Source organism: Phyllostomus discolor, chromosome 6, assembly GCF_004126475.2.
Source record: "Phyllostomus discolor isolate MPI-MPIP mPhyDis1 chromosome 6, mPhyDis1.pri.v3, whole genome shotgun sequence".
NCBI classification, from domain to species: domain Eukaryota; kingdom Metazoa; phylum Chordata; class Mammalia; order Chiroptera; family Phyllostomidae; genus Phyllostomus; species Phyllostomus discolor.
Genome location: NC_040908.2, coordinates 106,709,334 through 106,732,937, shown reverse-complemented (window position 1 = coordinate 106,732,937; position 23,604 = coordinate 106,709,334). Strand labels below are relative to the sequence as shown.

Below are 23,604 nucleotides of genomic sequence, written 5' to 3'. Positions count from 1 at the left end.
TTTAATCTTTATTATATATTTTTTCCATTGGAAATTTCTTCAGAATCTAAAAATACTGACAGTCCTCAGGGACTGAGGATGTGAACGAGGCCAGAGGATTCGAGTGCTGGAGGAAAAACTCGAGTGGCCCCTGATCTCAGCACCATTAGTCACCATGGAAAACAGACTTGAAGGCACATGCTGATCAGGAATGAGAAATACTGACCAAGAAAATTAGCTTTAAAGGCCAACTAATAGAACTCACCAGTGCTGGGTTTCCCGCTGGAATGTTAGCACCACGGTATTCGCATCCTATGTGGATGGGAGGGCATGGGTGGGGGTCTTCTGTTTTACACTGTAACTGGTGGGGGGGGTTTCTACTCTATACACTTACTGTTGAGTAGAGCAATTGTGACATCAAAAGGAAAACACCCAATCATGGTTTTGTGCTTTCCCTTTAAAATTTCATCTCACTTTTATTAGTCTTTTACCCTTTTGTCACTACTTACACTGTGTCTTACTTCTCATAGACTCTTACAGGTTATGGTAGAGTGTACAATGTACTAACATTCTAACATCTTAAATTTGGAGTGATTTTTGGCAGTTTCTGGACCTAAGGTTCAGAAAAATTCAACTGGAATAGATCTTTTCTCATGGATCTCAGCCACCTGAACATCACCCTTTCACTTCTAGAGAAAGTGAGCTTTGCCATCTGGATCGCCAGGTCATCATGTGACCTTGTGACATCATCAATGTCTGTATCACATCCGTATCAGGTCCATATCTGTGCGGTAGCACAAGGGTCCCTCTCAGGAAAGATAAGGCAAGATCTTCAAACAAAATATGAAACTTGGCACAGTTAAACATTATTTCTTCTCTAGTAAATCTTAGCTACTGGTATGTTCATTCAGGAACTTACATATACTGTTTTATTAGACCCGTGATGGGGTTTAAACTTTGAAGTTACAAGATTACCTCTTTCGGAATGTGAGAAGGTGGAAAAAGACTATATAAGAGAAATTTAAGTTTGTGAATGGAGAAAATAGTTCTGTCATGTTAGAGGCTCACTGAATAATGAGCAGGTCAAATGTGTTAAATAATGTAATTGAAAGATGCATTTTCCAACACTAAAAGTTTCAGATGCAATTTTTAGCTTTGAAGGAAAGATTGAAAGGTGTTGGCGTAAATCAACAGGTTGCTTTGTTAAGTGTGTTTGCAGGAAGCAAATATCTTCCAAGATACAAATAATTAGAAACTGTGATAGCAACCTTCTCTTATAAGGTTAATTAAGATAAAATAACGTTTCTGTACCAACAAAAGGCTAAAGATGCACTGAGCCTGCGACCTGGACTTTCCACAATGGACTGGCAAGATAAAGACTGTAGATGCCACCTACTGCGGCAGCGACAACCTTCACACTTAAGGTGATACTGTTCCTTCTCAGAACGCTTGTATTTAGTTATGTGTTCAATATTTGCTTTCTCATTGTATTGTAGGCTTCCTAAAGGCAAGGATAATATTCTCAGAATTTTTCGCAATGTCTGGCATGCAATAGACTCTCAATAATATTGATTTAAGAATAAACAAGTTTTAATTGGGGAAAATTAATCAAGTTGGGAAACTGTGCTAGTTAATATACTGATTTCCTCCACTAATCAAATTTTAGCAATAACATTGATATGAGTAGGTAAAAACAAACTTCACAAGTAACAGTCATTTTAATCACTATGCTCTAACTCCTCATTCTGCACCAAGCCTTTTTCTAGAGATGATTTTGACCTGCCTTGTGAGAAACATGTGGTCAATAATGATCCCATGAGTAGCAGATAGAAAATGCCAAGGGCCTAGAAATAAATTATATAAGCAGCCCTGGGTGGGTGGCATGGTTGGTTGTAGTGTCATCCTGGGCACCAAGGGTTGATGGTTCCATTCCCGGTCAGAGTGCATGCCTAGGTTGTGGGTTGGATCCCTGGTTAGGGTGTGTACAGGAGGCAACCAACTGATGTTTCACTCTCGCATCTGTGTTTCTCTCTCGCTCTCCCTTCCTCTCTCTCTAAAGTCAATAATAAAAATACATATTCTTAGGTGAGGATTTAAAAAAATTACATAATCCTCAAGAGTTATATGTGTAACATAACACATTTTTTTGTGTATACTAACACAAATAACATTTGATATTTTTTGTGGCATAGAGGAGACCCTTAAAGAAAAAAAAAAAAAGAAAAAAGAAAAAGAAAGAGGAGACCCTTGTCACCATCCCCCAACAGTTAAAGTAGAAACTGGGTTTTAACAACACAGAAGTATTTTGAAATAAATTAATCACTTGCAATATTTGGTTCAAAGATAACTATCAGGAATTGCACAAAAGTACCAGGAGAAAAACCGTCAGATACATTCATCAACAATTACAGTGAAAGAAAAAGAAATTAGACTCTTCTGGAAACTCCTTAGGAGCAAAGGCCTTAACTATGTCAACTTAAACTAAAAGACTAATGTGATAGGCAACAAGCATTTATCTGATATCCAAAAGAACAGCTATTCAAAAAGCACTGATTCAGGCAGAAACCCTGAGAATGTTCTGATTAGGGGGTGAAGGCAAGGGGTTTTTATAAGAAAGGGAAGGAGAATGATCACATTAACAGAAGGAGGGAATTTCTATTGGTGCAGATAAGTTAAGTTACTCTTCAACTATACAAGGTGCTGCTAATTTCAGCAGCCAGAATGTGTACTTTGCAAACAGTTGTTTGGAATACCATGTTGCTTTGTTCCAGTTATTTTGCCCATTTAAAATATTTCAGCCCTGGCTGGTGTGGCTCAGTGGATTGAGTGCCAGCCTGCAAACCAAAAGATTGAAGGTTTGATTCCCAGTCAGGGCACATGCCTGGGTTGTGAGCCAGGTTCCCCACTTGGGGGCGTGCAAGAGGCAACCAATTGATGTATCTCTCAACACACTTTTCTTTCTCTCCCTCTCTTTCTCCTTCCCTTTCCCTATCTCTTTGTAAATAAATAAAATCTTAAAAAAAAAAACCTTTCAAAGTTTGAGAAATCAAATGGATAAAGCAGTTCCTCTGGATGGTGGCTCCAACTCCATCTATTTATGTTATTTTTCACAGCTGAGATCATCGTGTCCTCAGAAAACATAGTGAAGATTGAGTGTGTAGCTGTAAATGTACTGTCTCTCTCATAATCCACTCAGTAGGCATTTATCCTTTGGCTGCAAAACTAGTTTTGGTTGGATATGAGGAATCTAGTCAGGAGCTGCTGAAGATTTCCTCTAGGGTGAAATGGGTGGATGCAGGAGTCCTATTTATAAGGACTACCATATTGCAAACTTTTTAAACACTTCTTTTGGTTGTTCAAAAACTTATTTACTATAAAGGCAAACACCTTTTTTAAAAAAATAGTTTTTAAAAGACTCTATTTTTAGACAGAGGAGAAGAGAGGGAGAAAGAGAGGTAGAGAAACATCAATGTGCAAGAGAGATCAATTGTTGCCTCTCACATGCCCCCAAGTGAGGAACCTGGCATAGAGCCCAGGCATGTGCTCTGACTGGGAATGGCCCTTTGGTTTGCAGGCTGACACTCAATCCACTGAGCCACAACAGCCAGCGCAAGATAAAAACACTTTTAAAGAGAAACATCTATAAATGCGGTTGTGAAATGGGAGGGCAATGGAGTCCAGGGCTCAAGCTGCCAGTCACAGCTTGGCCAAAAAGCAGACATAGGGACTGGATTATAATTGCACTTTTATTAATATCAGAGGCCAGCAATCTAAGAAGTTGGAGGGTTAAAACCCTAACATCCACTTGCCCTTGAGCTTTTAGAAGCCAGTTAGGGGAAACTTGGGAATTTAGGAGGGGGAAATTACTATGGGGAGGTGAGAAGGGAGTCTGCAGCCTCTTCCCATGATCTCCATCTTTGTTACTACACCTGCGGTTTATGGCCAGGAAGGTTTGTATAGTCTGGTTAGGGTGGAGAGGTAGAAACCACTCGCTCTCAGGTGTCTTTGGTTAGGGGAGATAAGGTCTTACGATTAACCATCCAGCTGGCTGTAAGTTGCTCAAACTGTTTGGCCTTGTTTAATTTTCTTGTCTGTTTCCCCATTCCACATGCCCAGGAATTTTCCTAGCACCTTATTGACCTGTCTCAGTAGGAAGGGGAGAACAAGGAGGATAGTATTTGTTGAGAACCTACTGTCAGTTATGAAGCAAAGTACATTCAATGAATGGTTAATCTGAACCTACAACACTCTTGTGAGGTAGGGAAAAACTCCAGTTACTGAAGAAGAAACAGAATTACAGAAATTTGGAGGCTTATTTAGTGAAGGAGGAACAAAAGAACTCAATCCTACCAGTTTTTTAGAAAAGATTTTATTTATTTTCATATTTAGAGAGAGGGGAAGGAAGTGAGAAAGAAATATGGATGTGAGAGGGACAGGTGGATCGGTTCCCTCTCACGTGCCCCCAACCGAGGACCTGGCCTGAAACCCAGGCCAGTGCCTGTGACTGGAATGGCACTGTGGGATGACACCACACACTGGACCAACTCCAGTCAATGCCCAGTCCTATCAGTTTCGATGTCGATGGGTGGTGAAAAATCTACTGTGTTACAGTGGGGCAGTCAGGACCCAAAATGCTTCCCGACTGTGACTAGTGAGAAATTAGGACAGAGGACCTGGAGCAGCAAGGTAATCTACAGGGAAGGAAAAGCATGACTTAAATGCAATTCCAGCTGAAATTCAGCAATTCCTAGTATGGAGGCGACAAAGATGCAGGTGAACAGAGTTCTTCAGGAAACAGGTAGGGACGTTTTCAGCAGCCTCCACAGCACACTTTGTCCGGGTAACCGTAAGATCAATAGACTGAAAGTCGCCAACCAACAGGAAGAATATATTTGCTTACCCTGCAGGGTTCTCCCCTCGCAGTCCCCCGAGGACCAAAGGAGCCAAGAGCCGTTTCTCACAGGGTTTTACTCTCCTTTGGACGAACCCCGGGGGAGGAGGCGTGGCCAGCGGTGGCCACGCCAGGCGGGAGGCTGGAAGCTCGCCAGGCCCCCGCACGCCTTCTCTCCGTTCTTCTGCACTTCCCAAGCTCCTTACCACAGACTTCGCTCTGAGCTCAGTCGGGAAGAAGCCATGGCGAAGTCCAGGGGCCGTCTGTACCTTTGGATGTGTTTGGCTGCCGCGCTGGCGTCTTTCCTTGTAGGATTTATGATGGGTAAGTGTACAAACCCCTTCTCCCCAGCCCAGGGTGGCGTTGTACCGCGGAGAAAACCGGGTTGGGCTATGCTGGGCTCGCTTGACCAGCTGAGCTCAGTCTCAGTGCAGAGGGTGAACTCCCAGACTTTCGGCCAAACTGGAAACCGAATGGAATGCATTTGGGCCTTCCTTCTAAAGTGTGCCTGAAATCCAGATTTATTAAATGCTCACTGAGTCAGGGAACTGATAACGACTGTTGGAAAGACAGTTCAGAGTTGTCACTATCCGCAGGTACGAAAACGGTGGTTTCAGTTCCAAGCATTAATGAGTCAAAGTTTGTAATTAATATGTGCAGCACTGCAAAAACTGTCCTTCCCTCATCATTTATTAAACAAATATTTGTGGAATGCTCCATGTGTGTCAGGGACTAGTTCCCTCAGGGAGAACAAGACAAAGGTCCTTGCCTTGATGGCTAACGTGAGAAAATGAAAAGAACTTCCCTAATATAAAACTCGCTGTAACCAATTCAAAATTACATTATACAGCAGAATTGGAAGTTTCCCTGCATTTAATGTGAATATACCTGTAAAGCTCACCATAAGTAAGAAATGTATTTCTTACTAAGGGAAGGGCTATTTTTGGCTTCTAGCTTTTATAAAAGTCTAAAATTATTATGTGTATACATACATAGTATGTATATGTGCATATGTGTATTCTTCCCATAGGCTGGTTTATTAAGCCTCTCAAAGAAATTGACACCACACTGAGCTATCATCCAAGTGTACGGCAGAACCTCGTATCTGAGATGAAAGCTGAAAATATTAAATCATTTCTTCGGTAAGTTTGCTTTGCATATTTGATCTTAAAAATAAAGTGTTTAAAATATTGCAGAGTGAGAAGTGTATTAAAAGTGGTTACACTCATATGGGTAGTCTTCTTTGTAGACTTATACATCACATTTATTTATGGTAGTTTAAAATGTCCCTAAACCATGCTTAGGGTAAAATCTATTTAAATGTTTCAGGAGTCTTTCATCCCTAACTTTATCTATAGAAAAATTATCTCAATGCTTTATTAAGAGATGTTTCAACTTTATGCAACTTTGGACTGCAACTGAATGTTACTTTTGTTCCTCACTGCCTGGACTTAATCGGCAATGCTATTTAAACATTATGTTCTGCCAGAAAGACTTAACTGGTTGTAAATGCTGATTTCGAGGAAAGAAAGTTAAAGTTTCAGATTCTGTCTGCCACAGATTAAACCTTTCTCTCATTTTGCAAATATACATAACACAAATAGGACAAAACACCAGCAAAGGAATCAGTGAAAATCCACAAGTTTTTAGGCATGAAAAAGAGTAATACTGGGGCGGGGGAGTGATTATGAACTCCCTGAAGGCAATCACCATGACATTCATTTCTATGCTCAGACTCTTTCAGAGGATTGTCATAAGAAATACCCCAGCTTTATTGAAGTATCACTTACATAAAATAAATTCCTTCCATATAAAGCCTACAGTTTGAGAGTATTGACAGATGTATAATATACTCAACAAACCACCTGCTCAATTCTTAATACAGAAAATTTACATCATGCCCTTTGCATATTCCTCCCTTCACCCCCAACCCCAGACAATCACGGATCAGTTTTATGTCACTATGGATTCCTTTGTGTTTTCTAGAATTTTATGTAAGTGGAATCATACAGTAAGTTTATTGCTTTTTACGACTGAATAGTATTACATTGAATGAATGCACTACATTGTGTAGATGATGGACATTTGAGTTTCTACTTTTTCATTATTGTGAATGAAGCTGCTATGAGCTTATGTTTACAGGATTTTGTGTGTACATATGTTTTCATTTCTCTTGGATGAGTGTTTTTGGGTGATATAGCTAGCATATGTTTAACGTTTTTTAAGAAAATGCCAAAAAGACTTAAAAAGAGATTGTACCATTTTGCATTTCTACCGATCGTGTATGAAGGTACCAGTGCTCCCCATCCTGGCCAACCCTTAGTACTGTTAGTGGTTTTAATCTTAACCATTCTAATGGGCATGTAGTGGCAGTGCATTGTGCCTTTAATTTGCATTTCCCTGATGTTAAGCATCTTCTAATGCGCTTATTGGATAGTTGTATATCTTCTTTTATAAAGTCCCTCCTTAAATGTTTTTCTGTTTTTAAATTGTTTTGTTTTCTCCTCATTGAGTTGTAGGATTTCTCTATTCTGGATATAATATTTTTGTCAGATGCATGCTGTGAACATTCTGCTCTATGTTTGGACTTTTTTGTTTATAAGTGGAGTTTTTGAAGGGCAGAAATTTTTAAGTACAGTGAATTTTTGTTTTATGTTTCCTACTCTCAGTGCTATCAGACTTTGCATATGAGAATTTGGGAAGATTTAAAAAAATTTTTCAGAAATTTTATAATTTTAGCTTGCACATTTAGGTCAGTCATCCACTTCCAGTTAATTTTTGTGTGTGGTATGAGGTAAGAGTTGATATTTTACGAAATACAAATACCAATTTATTCACACATTTGTTGGGAAAAAAATAAAACTTTTTTTTTCCTGTTACATTTTCTTGGCATCTTTATTCAAAATCACTTGACCATAAAATGTGTGGTCTATTTTTTTACTTTATATTTTCTTCTGAAAATGATCTCTTGATTTATATATCTCTATACTGCACTATACTTTTTAGTATAGTTTAATAGTAAGAAATAGTCTGAAAACCAGATAGAGTTAATCCTACATTTTTTCTTAAAAATCACTTTGACTATTTTCAGTCATTTGTGTTTACAAGTACATTGTAAAGTCAACTTCTCAATTCCTACAAAAAAAAAAAAAGCCTGCTGGAATTTTGATTGAAACTTCATTGACTCTATAGATGAATTTGGGAGAGAAGTAACATTTTTAAAATATTGAGTCAATTCCTTCTTTCATTCATCTTGGGGGAGGTACTACAATTTAACTTTTGCCTCATTGAGGCACACTGCCATTTTTCCCAGTTTGGGGGCATTAACATCTGTGTACAGGTTTTACATAATCATAGGCTTTCATTTCTCTGAGACAAATGCCCAAAAGTGAAAATGGCTAGGTTGTACATTTTTAGTTTTAGAAGAATCTGCTAAACTACGATATAATATTTTATATAGTATTTCTATAAACTACTAATACAAACTACCATATTAGTATAAACTATATAGTACAAACTACTAGTCTATAATATTTACACAGCTGTACAATTTTATGTTTTCCAGTGTCCTCATCACTAGTTTAAATTTTATTCATTCTGACAGGTGCATAGTGATACCTCATTGTGGTTTAAATTTGCATTCCCCTAATGGCTAATTAATTAATTATATTGAACATCTTTTCCTGTGCTTATTCATCATCTGTATACTCTCTTCATTGAAATGTGGGTTCATGTTTTTTGCCTATTTCTAGTTAGTTTTTTATCCTTTTGAGCTTTGGGAGTTCTTATATTTTCCAAATACAAGTATTTTGTAAGCTTTGTGGTGTGTAGACATTTTTCCTAGTCTGTTATGTGTCTTCTCATGTCTTAACAGGGGCATTTGCGGAGCAGAAATGTTTAATATTAATGAGGTTCAGTTTATCAGTTTTTCCTTTTATGGATCATGCTTTTGGGTTCATGTGACTAGTCCTGGATCCCTTTTCTCTTCTTCCCCCTTTCCCAAATTTTATAGTTTTACATTGAAATCTTACATTTTACATTGAAACCTGTGATTCATCTGGAGTTAATTTTTACATAAGGTAAAAGGTTTAATGAGGTTTATTCTTCTGCCTACAGGTATTTCTAGCACCATTTGTTGAAATGCTATCCATCTTCCATTTAATTGCTTTTTCACCTTTGTCAAAAATTAGTTGAACACAGCCCTGGAAAGTTCACTCAGTTAATTAGAGCATAGTCCCGATATGCCAAGGTCTGGATCTCTGGTCAGGATACATACAAGAATTTGAAAAAGATTTTCTAGGACTATTATACCTAATGAAATGTGAGGAAGATTCAGCTGAGATCTCCCACGAACAGGAGAAAGAGAGGGAGAGAAACATTGATATGAGAGCGATAGATGGATTGGTTGCCTCTCGCATGCCCCCAAGTGGGGACCGGGCCTACAACCCAAGCATGTGCCCTGACTGGGAATCAAATCAGCAACCCTTTGGTTTGCAGGCTGGTACTCAATCCACTGAGCCACACCAACCTGGGCTCTACTTTGTTTTAAAGTTTAAAGTAGCATAAGGTGGTAAATTACGTATGAAGAATTTGCATGATGATTATATGTGTGGAGTTGTCTTTTCTTTCCTTTACATCTAACTGAATACAGAAATTGACAAGAATAAAGGTAGAGTGAAATATATTGAATATGAAGCCCAAGATTTGAATGAATGAAGAGGAGTTACCCAGTTTTCACCACACCTAGCATATGTAGCAGGAGGTGACTTTCTGTATGAGCTTCAAAAGAGTTGTTATTTTTGAAAGAAGTAAAAGGAAAAATATATGAAAGAGCCAGTGGAGAATAAGAAGGACTCCCACCTGATCTTCTAGCCCTGAGATATGTGGGGGCATGGAAAATAAAACCATGTGCAGGAGAACAGAGTTAAGGCAAGGAGCTGGAAACATTCAAAACTCTGAATGTTTATTCAGAGAAGAGGCTGAGGATGGGGAATTATTGTCATGGATCCAGAGGGTTCAGGAGAAACAGGAAAGAGTTGAGAAAATCTAGGAGGGAAGGAGGGGTTCAAAATTTTGTTAAAGGAATTTATGTGGTGAGAACAATTTGATTTTTCTCCAGGTGCTTTCTTGTTGGCAGGTCCTTAACTGTTGCCTGTTTTTTCTCCTTTTGGAGGGTGTGTGTTTAGTAAGGATTACTTTCCAGTCCAGGAATATCTTGAATGGTCCATAATCCAATCATTAACTCCCTTTCCTTTGACAATGGTTAGTTTGAGAAGGGGTGTGTGACCCTATTGTATACCTAATGAAATGTGGGGAGAATTCGGCTGAAATCTTCCACAAAAAGCTCCCTTCTGTTAAAAGAAACACAAAAGAGCAGGTAGCTGTTCTGGTTTGTACGAGTTTGTCCTCTACATTACAGTGTGAATATGTAACACCTAGAGCTGTAATAGCCACGTTGGGACCATAAGGAGAAATTCAGATATAAAGGGTGTTATGCTCTGCTGCTTTTTTTTCCTTTTCATTTCTTTATCGAATTTCAGTTCATTCTCAAATATGGGAGGCAAAAGTTCATAGTTAATCCTACATTTTAACCTTAGAAAACATACTTATTTTCCTAATTGTAAGGATATTATCTGCTCACTGTGGAAAATGAAACAATTGCAAATTATGTAAAGTAGAAATTAAATATTCTCAGCCTGTTTTTTCTATGCATAAAAAATAACTTTGGTCTATAAAAACATTAATTTTGACAAATATTACATAAGGTATTAATATCTATAACCTGCAGGTTTGATTTAATGCTATACAGGGTCTAGCAGAAGTAACACCTGCTTGAGTGTGGCCAGTAGGGTAATAATATGGGTGTAATAATTTATAGTTTTAATCTGAACATTTCACCTAAAATGTCATATGGTGTGCTTGAGTGTGATATTGTTATGTTACAGAATTACATGCTTATGATTTTGTAATAAAGATTTTGTTTTAAAAAGGGGGGCATTATTTGTGCCAGACCCTGTAGAAAGAGAAGTCTTCACCAAAGGGAAAGAAGCTTGAGGAAGTCCTAATGGGTAATTAATAACCTGTAGGAGGGAAAGGTGAGTGACTAAAAGTGGTTATAGAAGGAGATTCAGGTAAATAGGACACTTATGTTTGAGTGAAGACCTTGTGCAAAGGCTGCAAGGTGGTCACTTCAGGAGAAAGATGAATCTACTAGATGATATGGAGTGGAGAAGTTAGTAAGGAGAGGGGTGGAACATGAAGCTGGAAGGTGGAAGGTGCATCATATGAACAAGAGACCCAGCCCTGGCTGGGCTCAGGTGGTTGGAGCGCCTTCCCATACACCAAAAGGTTGTGGGTTCAATTCCTGATCAGGGCACGTACAGGAGGCTGCCAATAGATGTTTCTCTCTCCCTTCCTTTGTCTAAGTATGTCCTTGGGTGAGGATTAAAAATAAAACTTAAAAAAAGAAAAGAAAGAAAAAGGCCCCATATGCCATGTTGGAGTATGAACTAATTAATAAATGCAAGGGTAGGGGGCCAGAGGATTTTAAGCAATTGAAAAATATGACCAGATAAATGTTTTAAAATAATCAGTTTTTCAAGGTGAAACAATTACAACCTTCAGATTCTAGTCCTGGTGTTCAATAGTTATGGAATTGTGAACAAGTTCTTTAAGTACCCTTAATCAGCTGCCTCTTGCACACTCCCAACTGGGACCTGGCCTACAACCCAGGCATGTGCCCTGACTGGGAATTAATCCACCAACCTTTAGATTTGTAGGCCAGTGCTCAGTCCACTAAGCCACACTAGCCAGGGCTCTTTTCCCTCATTTTTAGAATGGGAAGAGTGGAAGAAGGGGTGTGAGGATTAATGAGATAACCCATGTGAAAACACCTGGTCAAGTTCCTAGCATATAGTAAGCATTCCATGAATGTTAATAATCTCCCTCCCTCTCCCCCTCCCCTTCCCCCTTCCCCCTTCCCTCCTCCTTCTTCTCCTCCTCCTCCTCCTCCTTCTTCTTCTGTTCTATGGTTGACTAGAAAACAAATTTACAAAAGTATTATTGCTCTATTGATAGGGGGAAGAGGATTGGGAAATTTTTTAAATATTTACCTTGAACAAAATATATCTCATTAATGACCAGGTTTGTGAGGTAACTTAAATGTTTCAAATCATTTAAACCCAGAACTAAGAGAACATTGCCCAGATTCAATTCAACAAACCTCTGTTGTGTAATTCTTAGATAACAGGCAGGAACTAAGTGTGAGGAAATATAAAACTAGGAATTCATGGACTTTATTTTTTTATTTTAATAATGTATTTGTCCCTCAACTACTTCCTTTACATTAAAAAATTAAGAATATCAGTGGATTGAGTTCTGGCCTGTGAACCAAAGGGTCACTGGTTTGATTCCCAGTCAGGCCACATGCTTTGGTTACAGGCCAGGTCCCCAGTAGGGGACATGTGAGATGCAACCACACATTGATGTGTCTCCTCCTCTCTTTCTCCTTCCCTTCCCTTCTCTCTAAAAATAAATAAATAAAATCTAAAAAAAATTAAGAATATCATGAATGCTAGATAAAAGAAAAACACTGAAAAAATGACTGTTTTAAAGAATAATTATCACCAGATGCAATTCATGGCAAGACTACTGCTTTTCTCTTATAGTCTAACTCTTACTTCATCTTGCTTGCATTAGATTACATATAATGCCCATGGTGAAAATAATAGATATTTCAGAAATGGGGGCCCTTCTAGCAACAGTTCAACAAATGCACGTAAATGTACATCTGTGAAATATATCTGCTACAGATGCTGCACCTGGAAGTGAGGTCTCTAACAGGAACTCATTTGTTATAAAAATAAATTGTATCTATAATCTATACAGACCCTCCTCCACACAATCCTTAAAAAATATGGGTTAATTTTAAAGACTCTAGGTCACTAGAAAAGATAAAGTTTGATTGGAGGATAATCCTGACAAAACTGCAAGCTATGTATATTTAAAGGACAACATGTACATGCTTTTAGAGCTTAATTTCCTTGAATTTACATTAAGAATGAGACTGAGGTTTATCTAGTGCCTAAATTAACCGCTAGAAGTAGCTAAACCATGTAAACCTTGGATTTTCAAAGCAGCGTGGTAATCAAATCACCCTCGGAGACCTTACCTGCCTCCCCATGCCTAGGGACCAGCATGCACCAGGAAGAAATGAATGTAGATGTCTTTCCCTATTGAGTGTCCCCAGGTCTTGAGCTTCACAACACTGGGGTAAACTTACATCCCTCACATACTTCTCGGCAGCACAGAAAAGATTCTGCAGTACAATACTGCCCAGCTACTCTCAGAAGCTGCCTGACTCAGGAGCTTGTTGTAGATCCGATATCTTTTCTGATGATCTCCTTGTAACCAAATTTTTGGTCTTGTCAACATGGTTGCTTTTTTCTCAGCAGAAAGTAAAACTGCCAATAGCCAAAGGCAAGAACAATAGGAATCAGAAAAACTCCAGTCATTTTAATTTCCTCCTCCCACCTCACGCCACTCTCCTTTTTGGCTGTGGTTAGACCAAGTTCTGAACCTGGGAGAGGTCACCGCTGATCTGAGAGATACAAACAAACTCTTTTCTTAATTATTGTTACATATATTGGGTGCATAGGTTCAAGGTCATGAGAAGCTTGAATGTTATGGCTTAACATTAGTCACGTACAAATGCAATGTGTAACAATATTTAAGAAAAATGTTTGTATCTCTCAGATCAGCTGCAGCCTCCTGAAAGCTCAGGGCCACTGCCCACCTCCCTGCCCCCATGGACTTGAAGCCAGATGCCAGGAGCGAGGTGGGGTGAGGCTCTGCACTGGCCCTGGCAGTGCCCACTGTGAGGAAAACCTGCCCCAAGGGCCATGGTTGGCTCCTGTCCAGTGTGTATCAGCACAAAACTGTATTATTGGTCCCTACACCAGACTTCAGCCAGATTACATTTAAAAAGAAAAGTTAGAAAGTTGCCTCCTTTGGTCAATGTTCCTTAATGTATCAGCTTTATAAATGGATGTATATATGAAATGATTATATAAAATACCTTAAAATAAGAATTCCTTCACCAAACTATTCATTATAAAATTATATAAACTATCTCAACCTATGAAAACACAGTCTTATATAAAGTGGAAAAAATAGGTTAAAATACAAAGTTAAAGCTATTATTATTAAGTTAAAGGTTAATTTAAAAATAATGTAATTACTGGCTAATGCCAGAAACCTGCTGTTTGGTATTACACTTAAAATTTATTAAACCCCCAAACCTTAGCCAGTCTCATTTATTTTCATCAAGAGCTCATAAAATAGAGGGAAGAACCCCAAAATACACATAAGACGGTATCTCACAATGATGTGTCCTTTAAAATTGAACTCAGTACTTGTTAATGTGTAATATTTCACTGCCTCCTTTCTAGCTATTGTAAGTTAGTTACCCAGTGTACTGATTATTCCAGAATTTTTCCAAGCAAAAAGTTAAGCTGATGAGTATTTTCAGGGTCACCATCATTTCCCTTTTTGAAAGAAGTTCCTCAATATGCCCTTTTCCAGTCTTTAGGCACCTCGTCAGACCTCCACGAGTTCTCAGAAATGATATCCATCAGTTCTGCGATGGCTTCAGTCAATTCATTAAATACTCCAGAATGCCAACAGTTGGGACCTGGCAGGAGTGTGGGAGCTTGCTCAGGTGGATGCTGTCACGGGCGAGCTGATTCTTGATCATGATATTCAGCTTCAGCATGGGGCAGCTCACCAGCTCCCTGCTGTGAGGGGCAGTCCTCTGGCTGCAGAGGTTTCCCTGGGCCCAACCCCCCGCCCCCTGCGGCACCCTGCAGTGGCTGCTGGGGAGGAGGATAGCAGGCCGTCTGGGCAGCACGGGCTGTGGCTCCGGTGTAGGTGACAGCAGTGCCTTGCTTCTGTAGCCGGGGCATGGCTTGCTGGACACGGTGGCAGTCTGCAGGGGGCCAGCATCCCGATGGCTTCTAGGTCAGCATCCCAGATCTGCTTGCACACCTCTAGGTCTTCGAGCGTTATTCACAAAGGACTCCGAGTACTGCGGGAGCTGAGGGGCTTTGCTGGTAAACTTCGCTGGTGCACACAGTGGGACTAGAACCTGGTCTGCAAACGCAGCCCCAGAGCCCGAGCTGCACGGGCAGCACCAGTTCTTGGAAATTTTAATCCTCTTCTCCAAGGCGAAACAGAAAACAGCAGTAAAGTTTTCCTTTTAAAAGAAAGGATAGGGCCAGGCCAAGCTGGAGGCTGGGGTGGTGGGGAACGGGGTGGGGGAGAGCGGAAGGAGAAGGCAGAAAACTGTACTTGAACGACAATTTAAAAAATGTTTATTAAAAAAAAAAAGAAAGAAAGGATAGGGCCAGAGACACACACACACACAAAAATCATCGTAAGAACCCTGAGGACAGAGAAGCCTAAAAGCAGCGAAGTGAGTTCCCCAAGCATCCTGAAGCTTGCTGGACTTTATCTTTCATGAGATAAATAATTGCATACAATATAATAAAACAACAGTAGACATATATGTTAAATAGACTTCCCAATTGGTTTCTGGCATTTTTTTCCCCAAAATGCCCCCTGTCATTTACTGATGAGCAGCAAGAAGGCATGCCATTGGTGTTAGAGGGGTGTTTGTCCAGGGTGTTTTCTCATATTTGGGCCTCTGCTGATGGGGCGTATTTACCATGGAATACATTCTTTTCCAGGGGAGCATATGTGAAAACTACAGTTATGCACAAACATTTAAAAACTGGGTTAGGGCAGAAAAATAAATTTTCTTCCTACTTTTCCAAGGTCTTCTGATTGGATTAATAATCAAACTAACATGAGGCAGATTAACAGGAAAAAATAACCAAATTTAATACATATGCATACACGAGAGTTCCGTAAGACTATGGGGGCTGAGCACAGATCAGACAGTGAAGGGTCATAGTCCACTTCGAGCTAAGGAGAAGGGGTGTTTGTGGTTTCAGACTTCAAAGGGCAGGAAGGCAATTCACATGGAGGTGAAAAAGCAAACGTTTGGTAAGACATGATTTCTGGGCTCTCTTTAACAATGGGACACATCAAATGGGCTTTGCTATGTTCCTCCCTGTCTGTTACACTTAGTTCATATATCACACTATAGTCATCTATAATGGTATCTCCCTTCCTAGAGCAGGTCCTGTATCTAAATTCTTTTAGTCCATAAAAGGGAAGGCAAAGGTTTTCTTCTGAGATTTTTATTTCTTGGAAATAACTAGCTTAAAATAATCAATATCTCAAAAGTTTGGGGTGGCAGACTTTGCTCCCCCTCACTAGAAATTGGTAATGCTAGTGAGTTTCTTTATATCTCTTATATAGAAATGATAAATTAATGCCTAAAGGATGAGTAATACATCTTGACTAGTTCTTAGGCACGTCATTTGAATATAGTAGTCTGTAACTCTCCCTTGTATTTCATTTTAGTTCTTTCACAAAGCTCCCTCACCTGGCTGGAACAGAACAAAATTTACTGCTTGCCGAGAAAATTCAAACCCAGTGGAAGAAATTTGGACTGGACTCAGCCCAGCTGGTTCATTATGACGTTCTCTTATCTTACCCTAATGAGACAAATGCCAACTACATATCAATCATGGACGAACATGGAATTGAGGTGATGTAGAATTGTTGGTGCTTCTCATACTTTATAGCTCCCCGTATTTATGTGAATTGGAACTCAGTGTCAAATGAAAATAAATTTGTTCATAGTGCAATGGAATTCATTTTCTAGAAAAATTAGTAAGCTGCAAACTAATTATTCAGTGTTTACTATGTGAGGCACAGTGATAGGTCCTGAGACCAGAATGAAGACTAGGACATGGTTACTTTGGTTAAGTAAGGTGAGGCAGACATTAGAACACATATTTCAAATCAACGCAGTAAGTGCTATAAAGATTATGATTAGGGTTCTTTATCTACAATGAAAAGGGCCACTTGGCCTAGCACTGATGTAAGAATGTCCAAACCTGTACAGAATTTTTATAAGAGTTTATATGAGCCTAATTGGTAACATATGATGGGTTGCAGCTTTTTATGCATTTGAAATTAAGAATGGAACATAAGGAAGATTATATGGAGGTGTGAGAAAACATGGATATTGAATTCAGGAAAATTAACAAGATTATGTTCTCTCTTGAGGGTAGTAATTTCAAAGGTATGTTAACTAGATGCACAGAAATAAAGGACAGACCTTGCTTTAAGCAAAGATAAACTTTTTAACTAAAATTTGTATGGCTGTTTTTACAAAAGACAATTATGGAGAAATGTAGAAACCAACATTGTATTTAAATGGAATAATAACATTTTTTAAAGGAAGAAAGCTATATGATTAGGGTGTGACTACCCACCATGACCTGCCCAGTTAGGAATTTATGACCAGGTCATCCTGTGAGGTTACTTTCCACAGAACTTTTCTTTTGGTCCACATCACCCTGTAATTCAGGGAAGGCTTCCAGAAAGAGTCGATATGTGAATCATGAAAGATTCTAAAGGGTTACTTAATTCCATGAAAAAGCAAGATAAGAGAATTCTAGGTAGAAGAGAAAATATTGACAAAGCTTGGAGACATATAGTAGTTTAGTGTTGTTAGGGGAATTTAAAGATTTTCTTTATTTCAAGAGTGTAAAATACAAAGTGAGCCATGATAAGAGATAAGTCAGCATACAGTTGACTCTTGGACCACATGGGTTAAAGATCACCAATTACAATCCATGTATAACTTTTGATTCTCCAAAACTTTAATAATAGTCTATGTTCACTGGAAGCCTTACTGAAAACAAAAACAGCCAATAAACACATGTTTTGTATGTTATATGTGTTATATACTATATTCTTACTATAAAGATGAAAAAAATGTTATTGAGAAAATTACAAGAGAAAATACATTTATGGTGCTATATGTATTTATCAAAAAATCTGCACATAAGTGGACCCATGCTGTTCAAACCCATGTTCTTCAAGGGTCAACTGTATATGTTTTAGGGACAGGTCACAGAAGGACTAATGCATTGTCCTAAGCAATGAGGAATTCAACCTCAGTCAGTGGAAACCACTGACAAGTCCTAAGCAAGGAAGGGTGCGGCTAGCAAGACATTTTAGATAGTTCGAGCAGTCTGCACACTAGACCTAGACAAGGCAAGGAGTTCAAGTTGGAGTCTAAGACAATAGTGCAGGTAAAAACGATGAAGCCCTGAATGAGGATGTTAGCAGGAATGAAGAAGAGGGGTAGATTTAAGAAATAGTTAGAAGCAGTATTAGCAGGTGTTGATTAGTGATTGGAGGAAGGAGGTAAGGACAGAGTTCAATTTGATTCCTAGGTTTCTCGTGTGGGTGGTTAGCGAGTGATGCTAACAATAACAGCAGAAAATGCAGAGCCACAATGCAGAGCCAGAAGCAGGCCTGGGGTGAGAGAGGATAAATTCACAGTTTAATGGCTGAGCTTGGACATGCCAGCAGAATTGCCCATCAGGCCCTTACATATATGAAGCTGGAAAACTGGGCATCAAAGATATATTAGGTATGGATAAAACTTTAACACTCAGTAAGATCTCACAGGAAGGGAGTAGGAAATGAGGTTAGCATTGTGGTGGGGATAAAACACAGGGAAATATTATTTAAATACAGATGAAAGAAAAAGGACCCTCAAAGAAAGCTGAAAGAAATAGGAGATTCATGAGAATGCCTCCTTCAAAGCCCTGTTTTTATAATTCAGCTGGGAACTTTTAGTTACTGAGATTGCATGCATTACAGACGTTTCTACTATTTTGAAGACAACGACAATGATAAAGCTCTTTTTCATTGTTGCTAATGGAATTTACCTATTTGATCACAGAACCTAGTTTTAGGATGCTCTATCTTAACTGTATACTTGAGGGCAAAATGCAGTATTTACTAGCAATCTAGAAAATTTCTAACTTCATGTGTTTCAATGCTTGCTAGGTTTTTAAAACATCATACTATGAGCCACCACCAGATGGATATACGAATGTTACAAATATTGTACCACCATATAATGCTTTCTCAGCCCAAGGCATGCCAGAGGTAAAATAAAAGATATTCTTTTAACCCTTTAAAACTTTCTTTGTTATATAAAACTTAAGTGGAGGACTAAACAGAGATTAGGAAGATCATACATGCTTATCTTTGAGATTCAGGGCTATGTACACACTTCCTAAAGAGAGAGAGAGAGAGAGAGAGAGAAGAGGAAGAAGAAAAGAACACCAGAGAAAAACAAAAATACATAAAAACCAGAGCCCAGAGCACAGTGAAGCAGATACTACTCTTTGAAATATCAAAGAAACTGCTGAACATGCCTTTAATTCAGTAAAAGCAATGGATGTTTTTACATGCTTTTTCCTTTGTTCATTGGCTGACTTTGTTACATTACAGATTCATAGATGTGATTTTACAGATCACACTACAGAAGTTTTAAGATGAACACCATGGCTGGAAATTAAACATAGTTGAGATTTTAAAATGACTTTTATTTATTTCCTGTGACCCACTATACACTGATAATTTCTACAAAATAAAACACATGGTTTAAAATGTTTTACCTGTTGTCATTTTTAAAACTTGTGAGCATATTGAAATATTTCTGACCATTTCTACAGAATGAGCATGCACCTGTTTATATAACCCAAGCCAGGAAAGATAACTTTGGATGATGTAGTTTTGTGAAGCAAACTTATTCTTTGATTTTCTCTTTAACTAGAGCAGTGCTGTGTATAGTTTTTCTTTTCTGTTTTCCCTGCAGGGAGATCTTGTATATGTAAACTATGCTCGGACTGAAGATTTTTTCCAACTAGAAAGAGAAATGGGCATCAACTGCACTGGAAAGATTGTTATTGCCAGATACGGAAAAATCTTCAGAGGAAATAAAGTACTGTTCTTTGTTTTTCTAGAGGGAAGAAGATAAAATATACCCTGTAAATGTAAATCAACATCTTACATCCCAGTTTCCAAAATTGCTTTCACCATATATATGTGTATATATTTTCATGGTTGCACAGAAAATCCTGTTTTTTATGTTATCTCACATATCTAGAGAGGGAAATTATTTTCAATAATTTTATTACCAAAGCAATATTTGCTTTTTTATTTAATTGAAGGAAATTTATGTAAACTGAAAAAAAAATAAAATAAAATGCTCTCCTGTATTATCCAACTTCATTACCCAGACATAATCCATCTCAACAGCTCTTTCCAGACCCAATTCTGTGAAATATGAATATAAGTGTATGTCTTCATAATCATTTTAGATATATTATTTTTTAACAAAGAGGGCATCAGACACTCTATATTGTATAACTTTATTTTTTACTTAGCAATAACTTGTGGGTATTGTTTCATGTTTAAGAGTATAGGACTCGAGATCCAAGCAACCTGTGTTTTGGTCTAATCTGGGCTTCCTATTCTCTAGAGCTTGTACTGTGAGCAAGTTGCTGAACTTGAGTGTTTCCTCATGTATAACATGAAAATGCTAATTATAATACCATCTCTTATAATCCTCATGGGGATTAAATGACTTTATGTTTGAAAACAAATCAGATAGTGAATTATATTTAGTAATTTCTATGTAACTGTTGATTAAGTAAATACCTTATTATTTTAGATGGTTACATAGTGTTTCACAGAATTGATCATTTATCTAACTCTCTCTGTCAACAGATGCTTGGTATGTCTTAAATTTGTTACTATTGCAAATAATTTTATTGTGAACATCTTTGTTAATATGTACTTGGACATTTGTGTGAAGGGTTTTTTTGTACTATAGATTCCTAGATGTTGAATGGCTGAATCATGTTGGGTATCATTTCAAAATTTTGACAGGCATCTGATTACCCTTCAAACAAGTTGTGACAGATTGTACTCTCAATAATATGAGTGCTTTCTGAATATTAAAATATTTTAGTTGATAAAAAGTTATGGTTATCCATCTTTTACTACAATGCTTCTGGTAATGAAGAATTCAGTATCTTATAGGGTAGATTTTCTTATTTATGGTTGATTTGGATTATTAGAAAAATGTTTTCAAAAACACTGGGCCATTTTTCACCCACTATGACTATTCTGCATAGAGTTTTAAATTAATTTAGTCTCACACATACTGTAGAGTGTTTATATGCCTGATTTTGAAGGGTGGACTGTTAAAAGTAATTAACAGCACGGATTCTCACAAACACCCACCATGCCAGTGTTTTCTTATATGTAAAACAAGAATACAATAAGAACACTAATCTCTTACATTGTAACCCTAGGGGAGCAAGATATTTAAACAATATTTTAAAATACTTTTATCTGTCCTAACATAGAAATATGTACAAAGTATAGAAGTATAAAGAAGGGAGATGTTAATTTTGCATTTAGGGACACTAGGAATGTTTCACAGAAGTATAACTTGTTTGGAGTTGTGTAAAATACATGAGAGTTGTTAGGTCTACCAGAAGAGAAAAAATATTCAAGGCAAGGAGAACAAAATGAGTAACAGCATGGTAAAATGCAGTGTCTACATTTCCTTACATTATTAAATGGTTTTTCTCATAGATGAATAAGTCAATCATTTGCCATTTCTACATCATTGATTGCATACTGCCCCTGCAGGTTAAAAATGCCATGTCAGTGGGAGCCATAGGAATCATCCTGTACTCAGATCCAGCTGACTACTCTGCCCCTGAGGTGCAGCCGTATCCCAAAGGATGGAACCTTCCAGGACATGCAGCCCAGAGAGGGAATGTGTTAAATCTGAATGGTGCTGGTGACCCACTCACTCCAGGCTATCCAGCTAAAGGTAATGGATGAGCCTGTCATAGTCTACCCATTTTTTGCAAAAATAGTACTGGTCTGCATAAAAGGCATAAGAGCAAGCAAGCATCTACAAAACAACATTAAAACTGTGTGCAAAGGTAATATTTTGGATTGCTATTGCCAGGAATACAAAGACATTTCCCTTGTATTAGTTTCAGCTTGTCATTAGGTGTAGACATGGAGAAGGAAAAGTCAGTTGAATTATCTCTATTTTCTCTCTACCTTTAGTAGAGCGGAGGTTCAGAAAGAAGATCCTCATATCCAAAATAATACTGTCCTTACCAAACTAGAATATAAGATTTCTATTTTTTAGTATATTTCATTGATTATAGCATTACAATTGTCTCAATGTTTCCCCATTTGCCTGGTTCTCCACTTCCCTCCTGCAATACCCCCATTTAGTTCATGTCCATGAGTTGTGCAGGTAAGTTGGCGTCTCCATTTCCTTTACTGTTCTTAACATCCCTCCTATTTTGTACCTACCCAATTATGCTTCTAAATCTCTGTACCTTTTCCCCTATTCTCTCCTTTCCCCCCTCCCAGCTGATAACCCTCCAAATGATCTCCATGTCTGTGATTCTATTCCTGTTCTAGTTGTTTGCTTAGTTTCTGTTTTTATTTTTTAGATTCAGTTGTTGATAGTTGTGAGTTTGTTGTCATTTTAATGTTCATAGTTTTAATCTTTTTTCTAAATAAGTCTTGTTAACATATCATATAATAAAGGCTTGGTGATGATGAACTCTTCTAGCTCTACCTTGTTTAGGAAGAAGCACTTTATCTCTCCTTCAGTTCTAAATGCTAGCTTTGCTGGATAGAGTAATCTTTGTTATAAGTCCTTGCTTTTCATCTCTCTGAATACTTCTTGCCAGTCCCTTCTTGCCTACAAGGTTCCCTCTGTGAAATCAGCTGACTGTCTTCTGAAAAAATAACTTTTTTTTCCCTTGCTGCTTTTAAGATTCTCTCTTTATCTTTAACCTTTGGCATTTTAATTATGATGTGTCTTAGTGTGAACCTGTTTGGATCCAACTTGTTTGTGATTCTCTGTGCTTCCTGGACTTGTACATCTATTGCCAAATTAGGGAAGTTTCCTTCATTATTTTTTTCAAGTAAGTTTTCAATTTCCTGCTCATCCTCTTCTTCTGGCATCCATGTGACTTGGCATTTATGGAGTTGTCCCAGAGTCTTCTTAAACTCTCCTCATTTTTTTGAATTCTTGTTTTTTCATTTTATTCTGATTGAATGTTTATTTCTTCCTTCCCTTCTTTGATTTCAGTCCTGGCTTCCTTCCCTTCACTGTTGGTTTCCTGTAGATTTTTCTTTATTTCCCTTAGTAGAGCCTTCATTTCTTCCCTTATGCTTTTGCTGTATTCAGTGAGGTCTTTGAGCATTCTGACCACCAGTGTTTTCAATTCTGCATTTGATAGGTTGGCTATCTCCACATTGCTTAGTTCTCTTTCTGGAATTCTGTTCTTTTCCTTTATTAGGCCATATTTCTTTGTCTTCTGATTTTGTCAGCCTCCCTGGGTCTGTGTGCTACGTAGAGCCACTTTGATTACCTTTTAGTGTACCTGTTAAGTCATATGGGGTGAAGCCTTGGGTATTTGCCAGGGTGGGGGCGACCATGGCTCTGTGTTGTGGGGAGGGGTCCAAGAGGGACAGTGCCACTGCTGACTGACTTCTGGGGCCTTGTCTGGACCTTGCACCATTTCAAGTCTCTTCACCCACTTCCCACATGTGACTGTTGCCCCTCCAGCTGCTGCCCTGGTCGTGGTTCCCAGAGTGGGTGGGTTTGCATATGTTCCAGGCTCTCTTGAGAAACCGGCAGTTCCTTGCTCACCCTCCTTCCCCCTCACAGGGTTTACAACCAG

General features: G+C 38.3%; 1 protein-coding gene across 2 annotated transcripts in view; it reads left to right on the top strand.

Annotated features, from left to right (window-relative positions):
• Window positions 1-4,805: 4,805 nt before the first annotated feature.
• NAALAD2 (N-acetylated alpha-linked acidic dipeptidase 2) overlaps window positions 4,806-23,604 on the top strand; it is a 58,331-nt gene continuing 39,532 nt past the window's right edge. Inside the window, exons 1-6 of one of the 2 annotated variants that reach the window (XM_028515906.2) lie at window positions 4,811-5,194; window positions 5,901-6,012; window positions 16,358-16,544; window positions 18,869-18,970; window positions 19,686-19,811; window positions 21,533-21,719. In XM_028515906.2, coding sequence (XP_028371707.2) covers window positions 5,113-5,194; window positions 5,901-6,012; window positions 16,358-16,544; window positions 18,869-18,970; window positions 19,686-19,811; window positions 21,533-21,719 — 796 coding nt within the window. In that variant the 5' untranslated portion in view covers window positions 4,811-5,112. Of the gene's footprint in view, window positions 5,195-5,900; window positions 6,013-16,357; window positions 16,545-18,868; window positions 18,971-19,685; window positions 19,812-21,532; window positions 21,720-23,604 lie in introns of both variants that reach the window. The other variant, XM_036028697.1, reaches the window with a different exon arrangement.